Raw genomic sequence first — 20,291 nt, forward strand, 5'->3', positions numbered from 1 at the left:
TGGCTTATGCTTCCGGGAGCCTCCCCCTCCCCCAACCTCACCTATTTCTACCTGGCTCTAAGACACCCCTGAAGCTAAGGCTTCCCTAGGTGGAGCTGTCCACGTACTATAAGCAGATGTCCAGCCCAGAACACACCCGAGGCTGTACTGGGCACCCTCCAGGATGTAGAATGAGGCAGCCTGGACCAAATGGGCTGTAAAACATCGCTTTAATGGCTCCAATGAGAAGAAATTCCAGCCTCCTGGAGCAAGGGGTGGGATGGCCCCACCCCCTTCTCCGGTTCCATTTTCTGTGTCCCCAGCCCAAAGCCACAGCAGTTCACAACTAGGAACTGGCTGGCACCAGGACAGGGACCCATTTACTCCCTGTGACTGTAAGGTTGTGTGTTGAGCAAGATCCCAGCCCACACCAGGACCTGAGCCTGTTACGATCACAAGCTGGCCATGGCAGACATCGCCTTCACTGGGGTCCTGGTGGCCAGGATTTCAAAGGAAAAGCCAGAGAAGCCCACACTTGCCTGCCCACCAAACATGGCCAAACTCGGCCACGAAATCCAATCCAGCAGGAATCAGGCCTGTGGGCACCTCACACTTCCGATTCCAGGCTGGAGATTCGCCTCCAGGTGCAGGACCTCGGAAAACTTTGTGTCCCACAAGCTTCCCTACTCACCTCTTCCAGCACCCCACTGTCCCTGTAGCCTGTCCCTAGCACCAGGGTCCTGCCTCTGTGTAATGGAGGCTCCCAGGTGCCAACCAGCCAGGGACTGTGACTGGCACAGGGTAGAGGATGACGGCAGACAGCCCCACAACAGAATGGCAGGTGGGTATGGGTGTGCAGGCAGACGTGCTGTCTGGGCTGCCAGGTGGCCACCCCTGCCGGTACGCTCTTCACACAGGTCTCCCGGTAGGACGGCAACCGCATCGACTGTGCCTGAACCAAATGCCTGCAGGATGGCTGGCTCTGGGGACAGGGACAGGGACAGGCACAGGCGTGACCGGTGCATCTGGCAGGCAGCGGGCTGGACCGAGTGAAGGCTTCTGCTACCGAGCTAGGTAGGGAAGCATGGCGAGGGCGCTGGCCCCGGGCCCAGGCCGCACGCAGCAGAGCCTCCCGCCGAGCCAGCTGTTCCGGACCGAGCAGGGGCAGGTCGTCGGGTTCCGGGGGCTCCGGGAAGAGCGGGAGGTAGGGGCGCCCGGATCGCTCAGCTCGGGGGAAGGAGCTGTAGTGGCAGTGTGCGGGCAACAGGGGGCGCTCCGGGAGCGCGCGCCGCTCGGAGGCCGAGAGGTGCTGCCCAGGGTGCCCAACTCGCACTGGCCACCGCGCATCCCAAGCATGCCTGCAGGGTGCTCGGGACACTTCAGGCAGAGGCGGCCCGCACGTCGCGGGGCAGCCGGGAGGCTGCGGGGCCCTTCGCACTAGCGGTGTGTGGCCCCCACCGGGAGGCCCCCAGCCACTGGGACTCCGTTGTCCCGGAGGACCCGGGGTGGATGACCGCGGGCCTGAGCTGCTGGGAGCAGGTGCTCGACGGTTGCTACCCCAGTTTTCTATGGTGCGTGTGGCGCGGTCCAGGGAGCTGCTCATATCCGCGGTGTTCACCATGTCTCGAGCCGCCTGCAACATCTTCAACACACTGGCCTGGGCCGAGCCTGCTGTGAGGTCCGGGCTGGGTGGCCGTGCAGGGCTGGGGAGGTTCTGTACCCCGTTGAAGCAGCTGTAGATGCCCTACAATAGAAGAGAGACAGGCCATGAGCTGAGCCTTCTTCTCAGGGACCAGCCACCACTGACCCCCACCATGTTCTCAGCAACATCTTTTAAACTCCCATACTGTGTGCTCCCTGAGTGTCAGGCAATGTGCTATTTGGCAGATGAATGAAGTATCAGGTTTATTCGTTCTCTCCACACTTTCTAGCAAGTGGCACAGAGGTCTCAAAGCCCCACCTTGCTGGCAAACCACGCCTCTTCCCAAGATCTCAGTTTGACATCTGTAAATGGGTCTGCAGCCAGCTGGGTTGTTGTCCCTAACACCGAGACCTGTGTAGGAAGAGGCAGGCACCTACCCTGCTGAAAGCCAGCAAAAAGTCCAGCTGGGGCGAGCTGGGCACTGAGTGGCGAAGTTTCCAGTAGACAAGATGCTCCCAGGCAAAGACCAGCAGGGCCAGCCCCATGGCCACTAACAGCATGTAGAAGACGCCCGCCATGTTGTCGATGTCCAGCTTGCTGCTCATCACCTCATTCTTCTCGTTCTGGCAGATCCCCGAGAGCCACACGGTCTCCAGCTTCTGCGTCTCTCCTGGCAGAGGGTACACACAAGACTCAGGACCACCACAAGCCCACCAACACTCTCCCTGCGCCCGGATAGAGGAAGCTCTACATCCTTGTTTCATAGTGGGGACCAGGGCAGCAGAGGCGGGACAGGGGCAGTCAGTAAAGCAAGAAGAAAAAGCAGAGGGAAGCTAGTTGCAGAATCAATGCCAGTCTTGTGCCCTTTACCCGCCCACTCCTATCTGCCCTGTAAAGTCTTGTTTTTGTTGTTTTGTTTTGAGACAGGGTTTCATGTAGCTCAGGCAGGCCCTAAACTTGAGAGTAGGCAAGGAAGATCTTGAACTACTGATCCTTCTGCCTCCATCTCCCAAGTGCCGGGATTGCAGGCTGACACCACCATGCCTGCCAGTAAAGGCTTGCCAATTGGTTAAATTTTAGCATTCATTCATTCATTCATCCATCCATTCATTCATTCACCATACGCTACCACTGACATGCTAAGCTCGTGCTGAGCCCCTGGGTGACTGCAAGCACTCTTGTTTGCTCTCATATTACACAGAATTTATGGTATTGACAGCATTTTGAGTTCAAGATTATGGGGGATTGTTGAGATTTATTTTTAATTATGTATTAATTAAATTTAGTAAATTTATTTCTAATTAAAAATAATAAATGTAATAAACAATAGATTTATTAATAATTTAACATTGTATATTTATGTCTATGCATGGGTACTATTTGAGTGCAGGTGCTCATGAAGGCCAGAGCCATCCAGTCCCCATGGAGCTGGAATTACAGTTAGTTATGAGCCACTTGATGTGGGTGTTAAGAACCACACTCAGGCTCTCTGCATGAGCAGTGCATACTCTTAGCCACTAAGCCATCTCTGCAGCCCCAAGGCATGGAGTGTGCTTTGTTTTATTTTGAGACAAGCTCTTGATTTATAGTCCAGGCTGGCCTCAAACTCATGATCTCTCTACCTGGGTTCTTTAAGTGCTACAATTACAGATGTCCACACCCCCATACCAAACTCAGACAACATTTTATCTGCTAAGCCTGGAACTGTAAACTCAGAGCTTTCTCTGGGTTTAGAGCAGGCTGGGCTGGCCACTCCAACTAGTGAGCCCTGCTGCCAAGGCTAGCCTGCTTCTAGGTTGGAAGTAAGCAGAAGTTTGGTCCCACCCCAGGTAATCTCAAGATGAGAGAAGTACACATCCAGGAAAACCAGAAGGTGCCTGGGGCAACTCAGTCACTCAGAACCCCCACCAAGTAACTCTCTTGCCTTTCTTGCCTTTTGGGGAACCCCCAGCTCTGATCCTTGCTCCCTCTTACAAGTCATCCCTTCCTGAGGGCTCATATACTTGCACCCCAACTGCCCCATCCACACCCCAAGAAGCCTTCCCCTTGAGACTCTGTACACACAGAAATGATGGAGATGCTGATAACCACAGGCTCTGTGGTCCACCCTGGTCCCTTCCTGGACCCTAAAAGCGATGGTGCTCACCGTCCCCCAGGAACTGCAGGAGCGCCAGGTCTATGGACCGCTTCCAGTGGGAGTCTTTCTGCATGGCAATGCCATAGCCAGTGGTGGCAAAGACCTTGCCAGATCCAATGGTGACCAGCTTGCAGCCTTCATCCTTGCCCGCCATGTAGTTGAGGACAGCAGCATCGTAGATGAAGGCGTCCAGCTTCCTAGAGACAGGCTGAGCCCTCAGGACCAGGGACCCATATGGGGAGAGACCTGAACAAGGAGCCTACCCCTTCCTCGCTCCTCAGAGAGGACAGCCAATGCTCTGCTCTAGAATATAAGTCCCTCTGCTCATCCCTTTGTGCCCTCAAGAGCCTGCAACTTTATAATCACCTCAAACTAGGGTCCACCCTTCACCTGTATTTCTGGCCCATATGGTAAATACCTATTTTCATTTTCCACTCCACTCTGCCTCAAGACCCCCTTTTCCCTCCCCAAGCTCCACTGTCCCCAGCTTAGGTCTCTAAGGAAGGGACACCTAAGGGTGCTTAGACATGGAGCTAGAGGCAGAGGAGGGCTCGGGACTGGGGACCCACCCCATCTTCAGGCTTGTGAGAGCGTCCTCCACCGAGCGCTGGTTGAACTTGACCATGTGGGTGTGCATGTCACGGTAGTTGCTCCGAATGTTCCTCTCCGTGCTGCCGTTGGGCACCGTGCCAAAACGGAAGGGCGGGTATTGATCTTGAGGCCGCTGAAACTATAGGCAGAAAGCAAACCACTCCCACCCTCTTCATCTAGCCTTCTGGGTAGCAGAGTCCCAGTCCCCAAGTCTGACTTGCACAGCCCAGGCCTCCCCTGTCTTTTACAAACGGAAACACAGAAGCCTGAGTCAGGGGAGACTCAGCCAAGGCCGCTCAGGCTGTGGACCTGAACTGTCATGGCTCCTTCTCCTCAGGCCCCCAAATTCTTCCCGCTTCGGCCTTAGTTCCGGTTCCCCAGACTGTTTGTCCTGTGCCTGCCCATCCCAGGTCTGTCCCCACCCGTGGTGTTTCCCCACCCTCCACCTGGCTGTGGCCCAGGGACCTTCTTGTCGCTCAGGCCCGACACAGTGTCGATGTATTGCTCCTGGATCATGAAGGCTGCCAGATTGGCCGTGTAGCTGGCGAGGAAGATGACGGCAAAGAAAGCCCACACCAGGACCATGATCTTGCTGGTGGTACCCCGGGGGTTCTCGATGGGAACAGAGTTGTTGAAAACCAGTGCCCACAGCAACCACACGGACTTGCCGATGGTGAAGGATGGTCCTCCAGATTCTGGGGGTGAGAGGTGAGCGCTGGGACTTCCCTGACCCACTGAAAGGGCTCGTAGCCCGGTGGGAGCCTCTTCCCTGGCGGTGCCAACCTGCCCCTCCACCCAGGCCCATGGAGTAGCTTACTCTTGCCCTTGGTGAGGTTCTGGTTGTAGCTGACCGGGCTGAAGTACTCGAACATGAAGACGGTGATGGCGACCACCGTGAGACACATTACAAACATCATCACCCACACGGCAGGGCTGTAGGGCTCTGGGGACAACAAGGCAAGTGGCTCAGAGATCTCGGCCCCACCCCGTTCCAACAGCTCTAGGCAGCAACAACCGGTGACGCGTGCAAAGAGGGGGCTGCTGTAGGCCAGCAGAGTCCATTACTGAGGAGGGTTTTTTTTAATATTTATTTATTATGTATACAATATTCTGTCTGCGTGTATGCCTGAAGGCTAGAAGAGGGCACCAGACCTCTTCACAGATGGCTGTGAACAACCATGTGGTTGCTGGGAATTGAACTCAGGACCTTTGGAAGAGCAGGCAATGCTCTTAACCTCTGAGCCATCTCTCTAGCCCCCTGAGGGCAAGTCTTATCCCACATCCCATTAACGTGGGCACTAAAACCCAAGCCCTTCAGAGTTTGTCCCCTGGATTAAGAACCATTGCTATCTGGAGCACTTGAACCTTTGCTGGGAAAGCCATCCTAGGAAGTGGGGGTGGGTCTCTTCTCTGACACTCAGGCTGTGTGTGTGTTTCACCCTGACTGGCCTTGAACTCACACACACCCTCCTGACTCTGCCTCCCAAATGCTGGATTTAAAGGCACGCGCCACCACTTTCAGCTCTGTGACTTTCTTAAAGCCGCCCAGCTGGGATCTCACACCAGCGAAGCCAGCTCTCAGCCCCTCCCCTGTCCTCACAGCTCTCAGGCTACAAGCCTGCCTGACCTCCCACTGGGCACTCTGGAAAAGAGAAGGAACTTAGTTGTTTGTTGTAACCCTGTAACCTGGCTGGGGGCCTGGCACAATGGGGCTGACCCCCCAAATTCAGAGTTCCTAATGGAGTAAGAAAACCATTAGCATCTATCTCATGCCCCCACATGCTTCATCCTTGCCCCATGGCCTATCCCAACAGCACAGCCATAGCCAGCCTGCCAATCGCATCCTTCCCTTGTGGCTCCATTAGCCTGCCGGGTTCTTTTCACCCTGGCCTGGCTCAGAGTCCACTGACATTAGCATCGTTCCTTCCATTTCCCCTTCACTAGCCTCCCGCCACCCTCTAAGACTCTCGAGGGTAACATGCTTTGGGCTTGGAGGGTCCACCTCAAACTTTACCTTTCCATTCAACCCTCCCTCACTCCCACCCCTGGATCCCTGTGCCCAGAGCCTTCACTGGCCACCCAAAGCTCACCCAGGAAAGCCGAAGGGGAGACAGTGCCATTGCTTCTAGCCACCATCACGCTGATGCCCGTCTCCACGAAAGGCACAGAGAAATCGATAATCTCAGAGCGCTCCTCGTTGATGGTGAGCGAGCCGATGGCCATGTCTGCCCGCTTGTAGTATACCTAGGGGTCAGGAGGAGATTGAAGAGGTTCCCCAGGGACTTCAGCATCCTCCCCAGTCCTTATCCAGGAAGTGCATCCAGCAGCCAACAGTGGAAACCGGCTACTCCCTCCCTGGGTCCTCAGAGCTCAGTTCCCAGGACTTCACTGCAGAGCTGACAGCCCAGTTGCACAACCACATGGCTAAGGGAAACGTGAAATCTCGCAGCAAGAAGGGTGGCCCCAGCTGACACCATGGTTGAACCTGGGGTTAACGTACCTCCCCGATCATGCCATTCCACACGCCGCGCACCCTCTTGCCATGCTTGCCATTGGTCACCAGGTACAGGTCATAGGAGAACTTGACTACCTTGGCCAGCTTTTTGAGGATGTCGATGCAGAAGCCCTTGCAACAGAGCTTGGTGTAGGGGGTTATATCCCCGCTGCTGCAGCCCCCACCATAAGTCAGAACCCGGCACAGCTCTCAGCCCCAGCTGTCCCTCCCAGCCTGGCGTATGGACCCCGCCCCCTACCCAAGCACGAGACACACACACAGCAGCTGACCCAGCCGTGGCAGCCCCCAGCTCACACCGGACCTGAAGGTGTGGTTGCTCTGTCTACGGCAGGGCACAGTATTGGGTACACAGCCACCCGTGCCAGGGTCAAGGCTCTCCACAATGACAAAGGGACGTTCTTCCAGGGTGGCCACCGTCAGGTGCCGGCTGTCCACCACGGGCTGCAGAGATGTGCTGTAGCGAGGCCATACTGGGTACTTCATGTACAGGACTCCGTGATCCCAGCGCCCCACCTGCAGAGGACAATCCGCCTCAGCCAGAACCCGCGGTACTGCTCCCCATCCCTAGTCGCCAGACAGGGCTTCTGCAGACCGTCTGCCAAAGCCACCAACCCTAGAAATACCCAGGGAAGACAGATTTGGGAGGCTTGGGCAGAGGCAGTGGAAGATGGACAGACAGACAGGCAGGCCAAGGGCTGAACACATGCACAGGGCAGGCTCCCCAAAGCCTCCTCGAGGTCCTGCGATCTCCAAGGTTATCACCACATCATTGTTGACCCAAAACACCTTCCTAAAGCTCAGGCTGTCTTCCCAAGCTCACTTTCCCATGACATCAGCACAAAGTCTTCAGCCACATTCATGTCCAACATTACCCCATTGTTCTTACCCCCCACACCATCCACCGCATCATTTAACAGCCTTTTGTCTACACTAGGTTAGCACCCTTTCCTACTGGGCTCTTCCTCAGTGCTCTACAGACCAACTTAAACATCCCGACTTCAGCAATGGCTTTTCTAGTTTCTTCCTTTGAAAGCAAAATAAATTGTCTTCCTCTCTACTCGCCATCTTGGGTTGTTTTTGTTTTGTTTTGTAGCCCTGCTGGCCTGTAACTTGCTATGTAAATCACATAGACCAAGCTGGGCTGGGATTTGAAGCACTCCTCCTGCCTCTGCCCCTTGAGTACCAGGATTACAGGCATGAATAATCACCCCGTGCCTGGTGTTGTTTTGCATGCATTTGTACTCAAGCACGGATCTTTCCTTATTCCAATTATTTACATGTCCAGCTGGTCAGCTTAGACATAGGTCACCCCTCTAGGGCCAGGACTATGCGGCCAAAATGCTTAAGTTCAGCGGTACAAGGAAAGCAGGGTGTTCTGGGAGCCCGTGGGTTGTGGGGGGTGTCCTAAAGCATCTGGGAGGCCTAAAAGATTTCCTAGTGAAGGAAGTTCCCGCTGAGCCATGAACAGAGGGACTCTGCTCAGCTGTGGGGGAAATAATAGGAAACAGAGAGCCCTGGGCTCACCCCCATCTCACCATCTCCCAGAGGCGGTGCCGGTTGAGGGCGATCACAACCATGGTGGGCTGGACCAGGTACCCACCAGGGCTGAAGGAGAAGTCTCGGCCCTCCCAGGTGACATTCAGTAGGTGCCTAGGGAGGTGAGGCAAAGAGGGGTCAGGATGTGCCTAGGACACCCCATACTACCACCATCAAAGGGCATTCATGCATGTGTTTATTATTTTAAGTCTCCCTGTGTTGACCCCATGGACCGTTCCAAACCCACTGCTTCTTTAGATAAAGATGCTAAGACCCAGAGTCCTAAAGTAACTTGACCCTAGCATATGCTAGTGGGAGACAGAGGGTGAGAGAACGGGAGCCCAAGCTCGCTGCCGTTCAAGTCTCCTGAAGTGCCCCACATGACCGGTAGGTACTTACCTGTAGAAGGCCTGCCTAGCAGGGCTGACAGGTCCGGGGTGGCTTCGGCAGTCCCCAGCCGGAGCAGGCAGGGTGCCGTACTGGCGTCGGTAGCTGTGGGCACCGAGGGCCAGGATGGCCACACCGTCGCGGACCTTCTGGCGCAGGCTCAGGCGCCAGCTCTCGGTGACCACACTGATGAGGCCCACCGGAAAGGCTGCCGGGGGCGCGTCGGTGCTCCCCAGCGCCAGGTTTGGCACCAGCCACACGTGGCCGGGCCCCACCAGGCCAGCCTGTGCAGCCTCAGCGAAAAGCACCTCGGCCTCCTCGCGGGAGCAGTAGGCCACCAGCACGGGAGCGTCGACCTGGCGCAGCAGGCGCTGAGTGCGCGCTCGGGGCCCACCCGGGCCCAGCTCCAGGGTGAGCACGTCCAGCAGCCGCCAGCTCAAGTAGCTGGCGTCGGCAACGGCGCGCACGCCCTCGAGGAAGAGCGCGTGGCCCGGGTGCAGGCTGGTGATGACCGCGAATGCACTCCAGTCGTATTCCTCCAGCACCTTGAACAGCACCTGCAGCTGCTGCTCCAGGGACACGCCCAGCTGCAGGAAGGCGGAGCCAGGCTCCTGGGGACGGGACGTGCCGGGCCTTAGTGGGGGCGGGGCGGAATGAACCTCGCCCTGCGCCCCTGCCCCCACCTTTCCCTGCTCCTGAAACCCTGGAGTCAGGGTTGGGGAGGGCTCAGTGTCCCGGGGAACTCTAGCCCCGTGGCCCACTGGATTTACTGGGGAATGTTACAAACTAAAATTCCCGCCCCCGAACCTGACCCTGCTGGACCACCGACCAGAAGCCTCAGCACCATCAGTGAACTTATTAGAAACCCAGAAGCCCTGGCTGCACCCGGACACGTACGGCATCCAACAGAATTTCAGGGTGATGCCTGGAATCTGCCTATGAGCAAGCTCTTCCGGATTCCACCTGAGACTCTGAGTTTAAGAAGCATTGCCCAGACCAATCTGAATCTTGGAATTACAATGCGAACTCTTCAAGTACCGTGAGAGCCGAGAAACAAAGTCCCGGAAGCTGTTGCCAGGCCCAGAGATAGATAACAGGAAACACCGCCCAGCCTAGGTCCCGGCAGCAACAAAGTTACCCCTTCACATCACTTCTACACCCCAAAGTCCACAGGCACTGCCAGCTTCAGTGACCCGTTTCTCCTAAGGTCTCCTAGGGGCCACTACGGCTACTCCCAAGACGCCTCCTCATTGTCTTTATTCTGATCTTATTTTTTTAAAAAGGGAACTATAAACCAGGCGGTGGTGACGTAGGCTTTTAATCCCAGCACTCAGGAAGCAGAGGCAGGCGGATCTCTGTGAGTTCTAGGCCAGCCTGGTCTACAGGGAGAGTTCCAGGACAGCTAGGGCCGTTATATAGAGCAACCCTGTCACGAAAAACAAAAACAAATCAAAACAAAAAAGTTGGGGCAGGGGAGAACTATAGGCCCCAAACTCAGTTTCTTCAATAGCCACATCTTAACTAAAAGAGAAGCAAGCTGTGGTGGCCCATGCCTGTAACCACAGCACTTGGGAGGTAGGAGGGCCACAAGTTCAAGACCAACCTGATTGTACACAGCAAGTTCCAAACTATAGCCCAGGATACAGGTGACATCCTATCTCAAAGAGAGACCATGCAAAGGTGGAGACTTTGGAGCCATCAGCCACCATGTGTGAACCTCATTTGGCTTCCGATCCAAGCAAACAGACTTAAAGATAAACATGTATGACATTTATGAGGCGGTGGGGAAGTGTGGCCACTGGCTGGATATTTGAGGAGGCTGAGGAACTTTTATTATTTATTTTAGATGTGAGAATGTATGGTGGTTTTACTTTTCTTAAGCTCCCGTCTGCTGGAGGTACACACTGAAATATTTATGGGTGGGATAATAAGCCGTCTGGAACTTTGGGTCCGTTTACCACAGCGGAGGAAGCGATGGGCAGGGAGGAGAGTGGGGAGGGAGGGGGGCCAAGGTGGACGGAAGGTGGGTGTTGTGTCTTTATTCTCTTTCTGTATATATTTCTCAGACCTCTCTGTGATGAAGGAGCAACGAAAGGGAAGCAAACCGAGCCAGTGCTCTCCCTTATTGCCTTCCTTGGCCAACCCTCACTTAGAATAAAGCCAAATGCTTCCCAAATGGCGAGTTCCGCCTCCTTCTCCAGGCTTCTCTCTGTCAGCAAAGGCTCCCACCAGATCCTTATATCCCTCCCAATTCCCACTTAGCCTCTGGCCTCAGAGCAGACATCACTTGCTGAAACCTGACCATCACCCTATCCAAACAGGTCCCGTAAGACTCCATCCCTGGTGGCGCCTGTCTGTCCTTCAAAATGCCTCTGTCACTTGGAATTTTATATGAATCTCTGCTGGGGACTTTCTCCCCAGGGCACCAAGTGTGCCTGTCTCTCCCATGCCCGGAGCAGTCATCTGGCCCTGTCATGCTATACCCTACATATGAATTCTCAGTGTCCAAAGGGCCTAGGACCTGACCAATGAGTGGAGAAGCAGAGTAGGTAGCCAGGCCACCACACTGGAAGGCTGTCTGCCCACCTCATCCAGACAAATACGACAGCAATTCAGAGCCCTGGTACTCTGGAGCAAGGAAACACACACACACACACACCCTTATGACATCTTCAGTCCTATCCAGCCCCAGCTTCTGAAGACCTAAGCTTCTCCCTAGTCCAAACTCAGTCCCGGACCCTAGCTCCATCCTGGCCCTGGGCTCAAGGAGGAAGGGACAAGAATTTAGACAGGCACCTTGGGGCTGAGGACCACAGCAGAGCCTCCACTGATGCTGAGGATGGGCACGTGGGTCTGGGAGGAGACGAAGTCCAGTAGCTGGGCCACTGCCTCGGTGTCCACGTTGTCCTCAAAGACGATGCCGTGGACACGGGCAGCACCCAGAAGCCCGCAGATCTGGGTGAGGATGCTGCTGGGGTTGGTGTTGTTGACGCCAACTGTGAGTGGCTGGATCGCCAGAGGCAGGTCCAGGAAGTTCTGGGGGGTGAGAAGAGTAGGGACCTGGGCCTGCAGTGGCCCGGAGCTGCCAAACACCACTGCCACCGTCACTGCCTGCTCTCTCTGTCCTGGGCCCGGCCCTGCCCAGGCACCAAGGAGTGAAGTGAGCAGCAGGGCCGGCCCTAGGGCCCCACCCATGTCCACTGGAGGGTCCTGTAGAGAAACCAGGGCAGGCACAGAGAAAGGTAGATAGACAGACAGGAGGTAAGGACCAGAGAACACACAGCCAGAGGACAGAGAAGAGAGAACCTCCCACCACGGGGAGACACAGACAGACAGACACAGAGAAAGAGACAGGTTAGCTGAGCATCCCCAGGGCACCTTGGAGAAACAGAAGCCATGACAAGGCTTGTCACCCTTATTTATAAATAGCTAGAAAGGTCGCAGTCCCCAAACCCAGTTACCTGGGTTCCGCTCTAGCAAAGACGCTGGAACGTTAGTGTTCAAGAGCCCTGAGCTGAGCTGGACAGAGCTGAGCTCAAATCAGGAGCGCCACTCACAGCGGTGTGAGCTTTAAAACAAACCGAAAAGCTTTATTACGAACTTACGTGAGGCTGTCTGTGTTTGTGTAGGGGTCTGTACGTGTGTGGGGCTGCCGGTGGAGTCAGAGACCCCGGAGCTATAGTTCCAGGTCGTTGTGAGCTGCCAGGTGTGTGTGCTAGGAATAAAACTACAGTCTTCTGCAGCTACTGAGCCGTCTCTCCGGCCCCAGCTGTGCTGCCTTTGAGAGGTCACTCAGCCTTTCTGAACTTTCAGAACAAGAGATCCAGCTAGTCACCACCATCAGCAAATTTTATCCTGTGGGCGACAGCGCCTCTGTCAGATGAAGCAAAGGCAGTTCTTAGCACTGCCCTGGCCCAGTGCACACTACAGCCGAACTGAATCTGGCATCTATCCCTCATCAGAACAAATACGATGGCTGAGAATGCTCGGCTTTGCTGCAGAGCCAGCCTCTGGCCCTCTGCCTTTGCCTGGCAGATCCACTCCTCCAGAGCGTGGATGCCATTGTCACCTTCCCCTCTGCAAGCTCACTTAGGACTGCCCCCTAAGCAGGGCGGTCAAGGCCAACTTGCTTGGGTTCAACCTACATCTGCTATTTCACATCTCGTCGCTGGTGTGTAGGATCTTTTAAACATCTAACCTAAGGGCCCACGTCTGTCTGCTACAGAGATTCATTCTGGATCAAGACCAAGAGCCAGAGCAGGATGTGGTGGCGCGCGCCTTTAATCCCAACACTCGGGAGGCAGAGGCAGGCGGATCTCTGTTCAAGGCCAGTCTGGTCTACAAGAGCTAGTTCCAGGTCAGGCTCTAAAACTACAGAGAAACCCTGTCTCGAAAAACAAAACAAAAAAGCTAGGAGGGTGAGAGAAACAGGACTCCTGGGTGTCCAAGGGATGCAGCCAGCACCTTCTTCCCACCTCTGACAGAACTAACCATGGGGAGGCAAAGAACTGTCAGAGTGGGTTTGCCGCTCCAGCCCCATGCAGGAGATTTGCACACCTTGGCCACGGAAATGCAGGGTGAACCCAAACATCCCATCAGGGCACCTGGCACCCCAAGGCTGGATCTTGGGAACTCACAAGGTAGCCCTAGCTCCTGAACCTTTCCTCTGCTTTGCAGGCCACTACACCTCTCTCTTCCTTTTGTTCCAAGTCTGATTTCTTATGTGACACCCCTTTTAAGTGACCACCCCCCTCCCCAGCCAGGGTTCCCTCCAGAGTCTCTAGTTCTCTCGAAGGAAACGGGGCAGTGAAATGCAAGGGTCACCAGGGAGTGTGCAGGAAACTTCTTGTCTCCGAAGGAGACCACAGAAAGGAACGTCAATTACAAAGTATGACTTGGGACACATGTGTACAGATCACCTTTCATGAACGAGTTGCTGCACTGAGAGATGCTAACCTGGGAGACATGGTCCCTGCCCTCTAGAAGATGCTAAACCAGCAGCCTCCCATCTCCTCTTTCTAAGCTTGCTTCTCTTTCCGTCAGACCCTGGCATCCCTACTCCCCTCCCAGCAATACCTTCTTTCAGCTAAGGATCCAGCACTTGCTCCCTTAGGAGTAAGAGACTGATAACAATTACAGTGTTGTCATTGGCAAACAGGATCAAGTTTAACAGGTCGGGGCTTTAAAGTGTCAGGTGGTAGAAAGAGAGGGATGGCGGCCGAGGAAGGAATGCTGCAGATTCACTAGAACCCGGGAGATCTCCCCCTGCCTATGAATGGCAGCTCGGAGGCATGACTGGGTGTGGGAGGGGATCCTGAGTCACGTCCCATCATGGGACGTGGACTACATCCTTTCAAAGCATGGCAGCAAAGGGCACGGTCATATGCTCGCTGCTCTTTTAAAAGCCCGTGTGCCCATCCTGTTCTTTTAGGTTCCTCCCAGTGGGGAGCCACAAGCAGCTGCATCTCTGTCTCCCCGTAATGGGCTCTTTTTTTTTTTTTTTTTTTTTTTTTAAGTTTTTCGAGACAGGGTTTCTCTGTGGTTTTGGAGCCTGTCCTGGAACTAGCTCTTGTAGACCAGGCTGGTCTCGAACTCACAGAGATCCACCTGCCTCTGCCTCCCAAGTGCTGGGATTAAAGGCGTGCGCCACCACCGCCCGGCCGTAATGGGCTCTCTTGACCCGTGCTGAGCAAAGCGGTAGTCCCAGGCACACACAGCTTGAAATGCTTCTCACTGAAGTGAGGTGTGCTGTCAGCACTAAGGCACACTGGATATTGGAGATGGTGTGAAGAAGTATGCAAGCTGCCTCAACAATATTCTTTATTATGTGTTTGTTCGTGTGTGTGTGTGTGTGTGTGTCTGTGTGTGATGTTCAAATGTGTATGAGTCTACATGCACATGTGGATGCCTGAGGCATCAGAAGTCTGCCTGGCTTACTCCCCACCATATTCATTAAGGCAGAATCTTTCCTTTGAACCCAGAACACTAGAATTACAGGTAAGCTACAGTGTCCACCCAGCTTTTACATGAACTCTGGGGATGTGAACTATGGTCCTCGTGTTTATATGGAAAATTCTTTGTCCACCGAGCTCTCCTCATTGATATTTTTGTATTCGCTACATGTTAAAATGATATTTTGGATCTATTGAGTTAAACTATACTTATGAAACTAGGCATAGTGGTACACACCTTTAATTCCAGTATCTGGCAGGCAGAGATAGGAGAATCTCTTAGTTAGGAGCCCACCTGGCCTATGGAGTGTGTTCCAGGACAGAGCTGCACAGAGAAACTGTCTCGAAAAACCAGTAACTAAGTAACTAATTAACTAAATAATAAAACCATACTATTAAAATTTCATTTGCTTCTCTCTTTTTTTTCATATTAACCTGTAGTTTTATTCAGGTTTGACTTTTAAGAATGTGTCAGGGATGCTGGGCGATGGTGGAGCACACCTTTAATCCCAGCACTCGGGAGGCAGAGGCAGGCGGATCTCTGTGAGTTCGAGACCAGCCTGGTCTACAGAGCTAGTTCCAGGACAGGCTCCAAAGCCACAGAGAAACCCTGTCTCGAAAAAAAAAAAAAAAAAAAAGAATGTGTCAGGGAAAGAGCCTATAGCAAAGGGTAAAGTCCTCAGGGGCAAGGCCCTCCCAGATGCCGGAGGAGGGATCATGCCCCCATCTCCTCTTCTCAACACCCTAAAGGGGCTTGGGAATAGACACAGGCTAGGAAGGGGGTTGGTACTCAGTCTGTAGACGTGGTGCTAGGGGGTGAAAGACTGTGGGCATCAAGGGTAAGATCAGGGGTAACAGATCAGGGGTAAGTGGGATAAAGCGCAAGAGACCATTTGCCAGAATCCACACCTTTCAGATTCCAGATTGAATTAAAAAGAAAAACAAAGCGGGGGAGGGGGAACCTAATCCACAAGCAGTACCTAACTCCCTTCCCCCACCAGAACTACGAACGAAAAGACAGGTAACTTCACCAAGGCCATGGCTCCCTTATGCCTGGCCAAGGGAGCAGTTTGAAGGGGTGAGGAAAACCAAAATAAAATGTCAGATAAATTATATAGGAGTCCAGCCAAGGGCCCAGCCAGAGCAGAGCCCAGCTGGGCAAGGGGCTCGCATAGGCTCAAGGATCACTGCTGCTGCCACCACCAGTTATTTTATTTCATCTTTTATTTAACTATTTATTTGTTTACTGTGAGGCAGGGTTTCGCTATGTAGCCCCTGCTGGCTTAGAATTCACAGAGCTCTGCCTGCCTCTTCATCCCCAGTGCTGAGATGAAAGACATGTGCCCATTACACACAGCACTTGCCTCTTTTATTATTGATGCTACTAGAAATTTTTTGCTGAGACAGGGTTTCTCTGTCCTGGAACTCACTCTGTAGACCAGTCTGGCCTCGAACTCACAGAGATCTGCCTGCCTGCCTCTGCCTCCTGAGTGCTAGGATTAAAGGGATGGGCCACCACCACCCAGCTGGTACTTGTGGTTCCTGTTTTGTTTTCTCCAGAACAATGTGAATCTGGGGGAAGGGCCCAGGTGCTCTCCCGACTCTGAAGGGGGATGTTCCATCCCAGCTTTCCACCAGTGTGAAAACAACCTCCTGGATTAAGGGTGGGGGTGGGGGACATGAAGGCAGATTGTAAGAGCTGTAAGGCCAGCATCCGGCAGGTCTCTGAGCTGACAAAGCAACGTGACAGGGCATCTCCTCACAAGATGCATCCCATTCCACATCACTGGCCCCCAGCCTCTCCTCCCCATCAGCTTCCTGCCCTCCTAGCCGCTGGAACTTTCGTCTGGTTCCTGTGACAGGTGTCAAACAGGGCAGCTTCTCTCTGGTGCTCACAGATGAATTCCCAATGTCCAACAAGCTAACCCAAACCCACTGTCTTCCCCTACGTGGATTCTCAACCCTGCTAGACGATGGTGGTCTGTCTTTCTCCCCAGGCCTTGCTTCCTGCTGTTCCTCAGGTCAGAGAAATCTCTCCCAAACAAAATTCCATTGTCTTTCAGAGCCCAGCCTAAGACCCCCTTCTATAGGCTTCTGTCCTTAACCTTAATGCATCAGCTCTGAACCTCCAGGAAAAAGACAGGGTTTGGGTTCCTCTGCTCTTTCCCTGTAGGGTGTGGAGCTCTGAGCTGGTCCTCCTCAGATCCCCCACCATTATTAAACCTTTGTACGTTTTTGATGACGCTTCTCACTCAAAGGGACTTTAAAGTAGTGTTTGCTGAACACCTGATCCCTAAGGACAGGGGAGAGGTTAGCAATAGCCAGTCCTTTAGGCCACTCTGCACCTCTTGAAAGATTCCGTTACCCCTACATGTTCAGGGCCCTTCTCTTCTGCTTCCACCAACCCCCAGTCACACCCAGGGTCCTTGACAAGGCCGTGTACACACACACACACACACAGTCACACCCAGGGTCCTTGACAAGGCCGTGTACACACACACACTCACACACACACACTCACACACACACTCACACACACAGTCACACCCAGGGTCCTTGACAAGGCCGTGTACACACACACACACGCTCACACACACACACACACACACACACACACGCGGGATTCTGACGACTCCCCCATTCCCAAAGCCCTGGTCCCCAAAGCCAGTGTCATCCACCTAGGCTGCTGATTCCTGCCAGTGGGGAATCCTCCCAAATCTGACCGTCTTCTACTGTGGTCTCCTTCCTTCGCTTTTGCCCCAGAACACCCCAGGCACCTGGAAAGAGACAGCCTCTCTATGTTGTCCACACTAGTGGGGACACTGAGTTCTTTCTGCCTCTTCCAATACTAACTGCCCCTCCCGGCTGATTCTTCTCAGCCCCCGGGGGCGCCCCGCCCCCTCCCCTCGCAGGAATCTTACTCTGGGGCTGTGAAGTTCGGGGTATTTTTAGGCCGGCGATAAATAATTCATAGGGAACGTGGCATCTGGCTGCCCCTGCGGGAGGAGGGGGCGCGAGCACCGAAGGGCCACCATCACTCGCCGCTCAAGGACACTCGCGTTGCGGCGGCAGTGGCGGGTGACTCCGGGCGCGGGGACCCGCGCCACGCCTCCTGGCGGCCAAATTGAGCACCACGCACTCCTCGCCCCCAACCCAGCCCTAGCTCTAAGCCCCAAGTCCTATGCCCCCAGCCCACTGACTCAAGCTTGGTCTGGATCTCAAGCTCTTGGGCAGGGGATGGCCAAGTTAGCCTGGCAGGCCGGCCTGTGGGTCAGGACCCAGCCCAGATGGCCCTCCAGAGAGAACCCCCAGGCGTTCCGTTTCCTACGGACCTGTTCCTTTTACGTTTTATTCTTAACAAGTTTAGAAACTAGCTCAGAGGCAGGAACTGGACCTGCTCCTAAAAACCAGTGGGAACCGCATCTTCAAATATGCCGTGCCTCCCCCCCACACACACACACAAATTTTCTTGTAGCTGGAGGAAAGAGGGTTGTTGATGGGGCCAGGACTAAGCCACCATCTGAAGACTGAGGGTGCTATACCAGATGTCTCATTGGGAAGGGAGGGCTGGGACACGGAGTAAGCAAATGGGGTCAGCTTCCCCAGCAGGCATTTCCGCCTCTTGCCCAACAGGACCTTTGAAGGTTCGCCAAACACGCCCTTGGGAGATTTGCAGCCAGCTAGGTGACTTGGCCTTTGGCAGTTCTCCCCCAGCCCGCCTAGGCCAAGCACAAATCGCCTTCCAAGCTGGAGACTAAGGTTTCTCCTCCCAGCCTCTCCTCCCAGCCGTCGGGGATCCTTGTAGAAGCCCCAGGAGACTTCCAGCCTCCAACTGGTGCTTGCAGGGCCCAGGACACCAGGACATAGGCTCTCCCGTGGCCTTTTCTGCCCACCCTCCTTTTGGAGCCCTCAGAACCTGGCGGGCATCAGGGCGCGGGGATCGGCATTCGGGCAAATCCTGTTAACCCCAGAAACCCACTGATCTCGGAGGTCAGAGGGTGGAGTGTTAGGAGCTCCCAGGGAAGGGGCAGGGGTAAAGTGGCAAGCAGAGGGCTTGGAGAACTCACCCTAGTGAGGGGTTCGGTGGATGGCAGATGCGCGCAGCAGGTGCCCAACAGGAACCAGCTCGGCAACTGCCACAGCCCCCTATCTGCCTGCTCTCCAAGCTGTGTCCTTTCCAGCTCCCCGCGTTCTGCTCGTACCCAGCCTCGGTCCTAGGTCCTGGTCTCTAACTGGTTTCTTGCCTCAGCGGCTTCCACCCGCAACAGTTGGACTCGGCAATCCAGATTCCCGCGTCCGGGAACTGTCCCCAGCCTGGCCGGGCCACCGCGACAGGAGAAGAAAAGGAGACTCCACGACCCTAGGGACAAACGCCTTGGACTCTCCGCCCGCCCGTGTCCTTCCCTCGCGCCCGCGGCTAGTCTGTCTATCTCCCAAACCTGTCTCTCCTCGCTTCCTCTGCTCCCGAGTCCACAACACCGGTCTGGCTCTCGAGGGTAGTGGTCCCCGGGGCCCCTGACTCCCAGAACTGGCCGGACCGGACAGTCGCGGACGTCCCGCTTCTTTCTCCACCATCCTTGCCCGCGCGGCGCCAGAGCCCCTTAAGTTGCCTGCGAAGTTGGCGCCCCTTACTTGCCAGCCCCCCGGCCCCACTCACCCGGGGAAGGGGCGCTGCACCTACACCCAGAGCCCGTTGCCGCCTCCCGTGTGATGCTCGTCCCAGCGTCAGCAGCCCCGGCGAGCTGGCACGTTGGCCGTGCGCTCGGCGGGCACCGGAGCCCGGCGCGGCGGGACCAGTGAGGTTGGCGCGGCCCAGATGCCGCCCGCCCCCGCGCCCGGCCCCCGCGGCGGGGCTGTGTCCCGGGCTGCGCAAAGGCGCGCCTCCGACTCTCGGGGCTCACCAGCAGACTGTGATGGAGCTCGTCGCCGGTCGCCTCCGCCCCGCCCTGGCCCGCCCCAGCCGGCCACCGGGCGCCCCCCAGGCCCTTCTAGGTCCCTCCCTGCCAGCCTGTGCTCCCAGCTGTCCCCCTCTCCTCTCTCCTGCTCAGGGACCCTGTCCCCAGACCCGACGCTCAGAGGCAAGGACAGCCTCCAGGGGACAGAGGGGGAAACACCAGCTTGCCAGAAACCCTGGGTTTGAGCCCTTAGTTCCCTAGCTGTGTGACCTTGGGCCAGTTCATTTCGAGGCTCCTTCAGTTTATAAAGTTAAGGCCAGTATCTTGCTGCCATAAGAGACTGTAAGCTGCCATAGGCTGGGGTAGGTTTTGAAAAGGCTTCTGGGTTTGTTGGGAAGCTTGAAAATGGAAAGGCATAGACCAAGTGGAGACTGGAGGGCCGGGAAAGCCTGCCAGCAATCGGGAGAGACCAGAGCATACCCGGGACAAGCTGCTGCCCAGGGCCCTCCGTCCTCCCTTCTTTCTCCTGCCACTGTTTCTCTGTCCTGGGGGTACCAGGCAGTGAGGCCAGCAGCGCAGACAAGTAAGGGACTTGTCACCAGTGACTGAAGTGTGAACCGAAGGCTACAGCAGTAGAGAATAGGCCGGAAGGGGAGGG

The 20,291-nt window shown here is 55.2% G+C and overlaps 1 protein-coding gene across 3 annotated transcripts; it reads right to left on the reverse strand.

Moving 5' to 3' along the window:
• Nucleotides 1–200: 200 nt before the first annotated feature.
• Grin2c (glutamate ionotropic receptor NMDA type subunit 2C) lies at nt 201–20,206 on the reverse strand. 3 transcript variants are annotated; one of them, XM_057773434.1, is made up of 13 exons: nt 19,396–20,206; nt 11,584–11,997; nt 8,800–9,398; nt 8,400–8,514; nt 7,166–7,377; nt 6,850–7,015; nt 6,440–6,593; nt 5,167–5,292; nt 4,815–5,044; nt 4,328–4,488; nt 3,768–3,955; nt 2,059–2,291; nt 212–1,723 (listed from the first exon to the last, which is right to left on the reverse strand). In XM_057773434.1, the coding sequence occupies exons 2-13, from the start codon at nt 11,980–11,982 to the stop codon at nt 587–589; spliced, it is 3,720 nt and encodes a 1,239-aa protein (XP_057629417.1). In that variant the 5' UTR covers nt 11,983–11,997; nt 19,396–20,206; the 3' UTR covers nt 212–586. The 3 variants fall into 3 exon arrangements, with proteins under 3 accessions (XP_057629418.1, XP_057629419.1, XP_057629417.1); XM_057773435.1 differs by lacking the exon at nt 19,396–20,206 and having other exon boundaries at nt 201–1,723; nt 11,584–14,275; XM_057773436.1 differs by lacking the exon at nt 19,396–20,206 and having other exon boundaries at nt 211–1,723; nt 6,850–7,012; nt 11,584–12,292.
• Nucleotides 20,207–20,291: the final 85 nt, after the last annotated feature.

This window comes from Chionomys nivalis, chromosome 7, assembly GCF_950005125.1.
Source record: "Chionomys nivalis chromosome 7, mChiNiv1.1, whole genome shotgun sequence".
Classification (NCBI taxonomy): Eukaryota; Metazoa; Chordata; class Mammalia; order Rodentia; family Cricetidae; genus Chionomys; species Chionomys nivalis.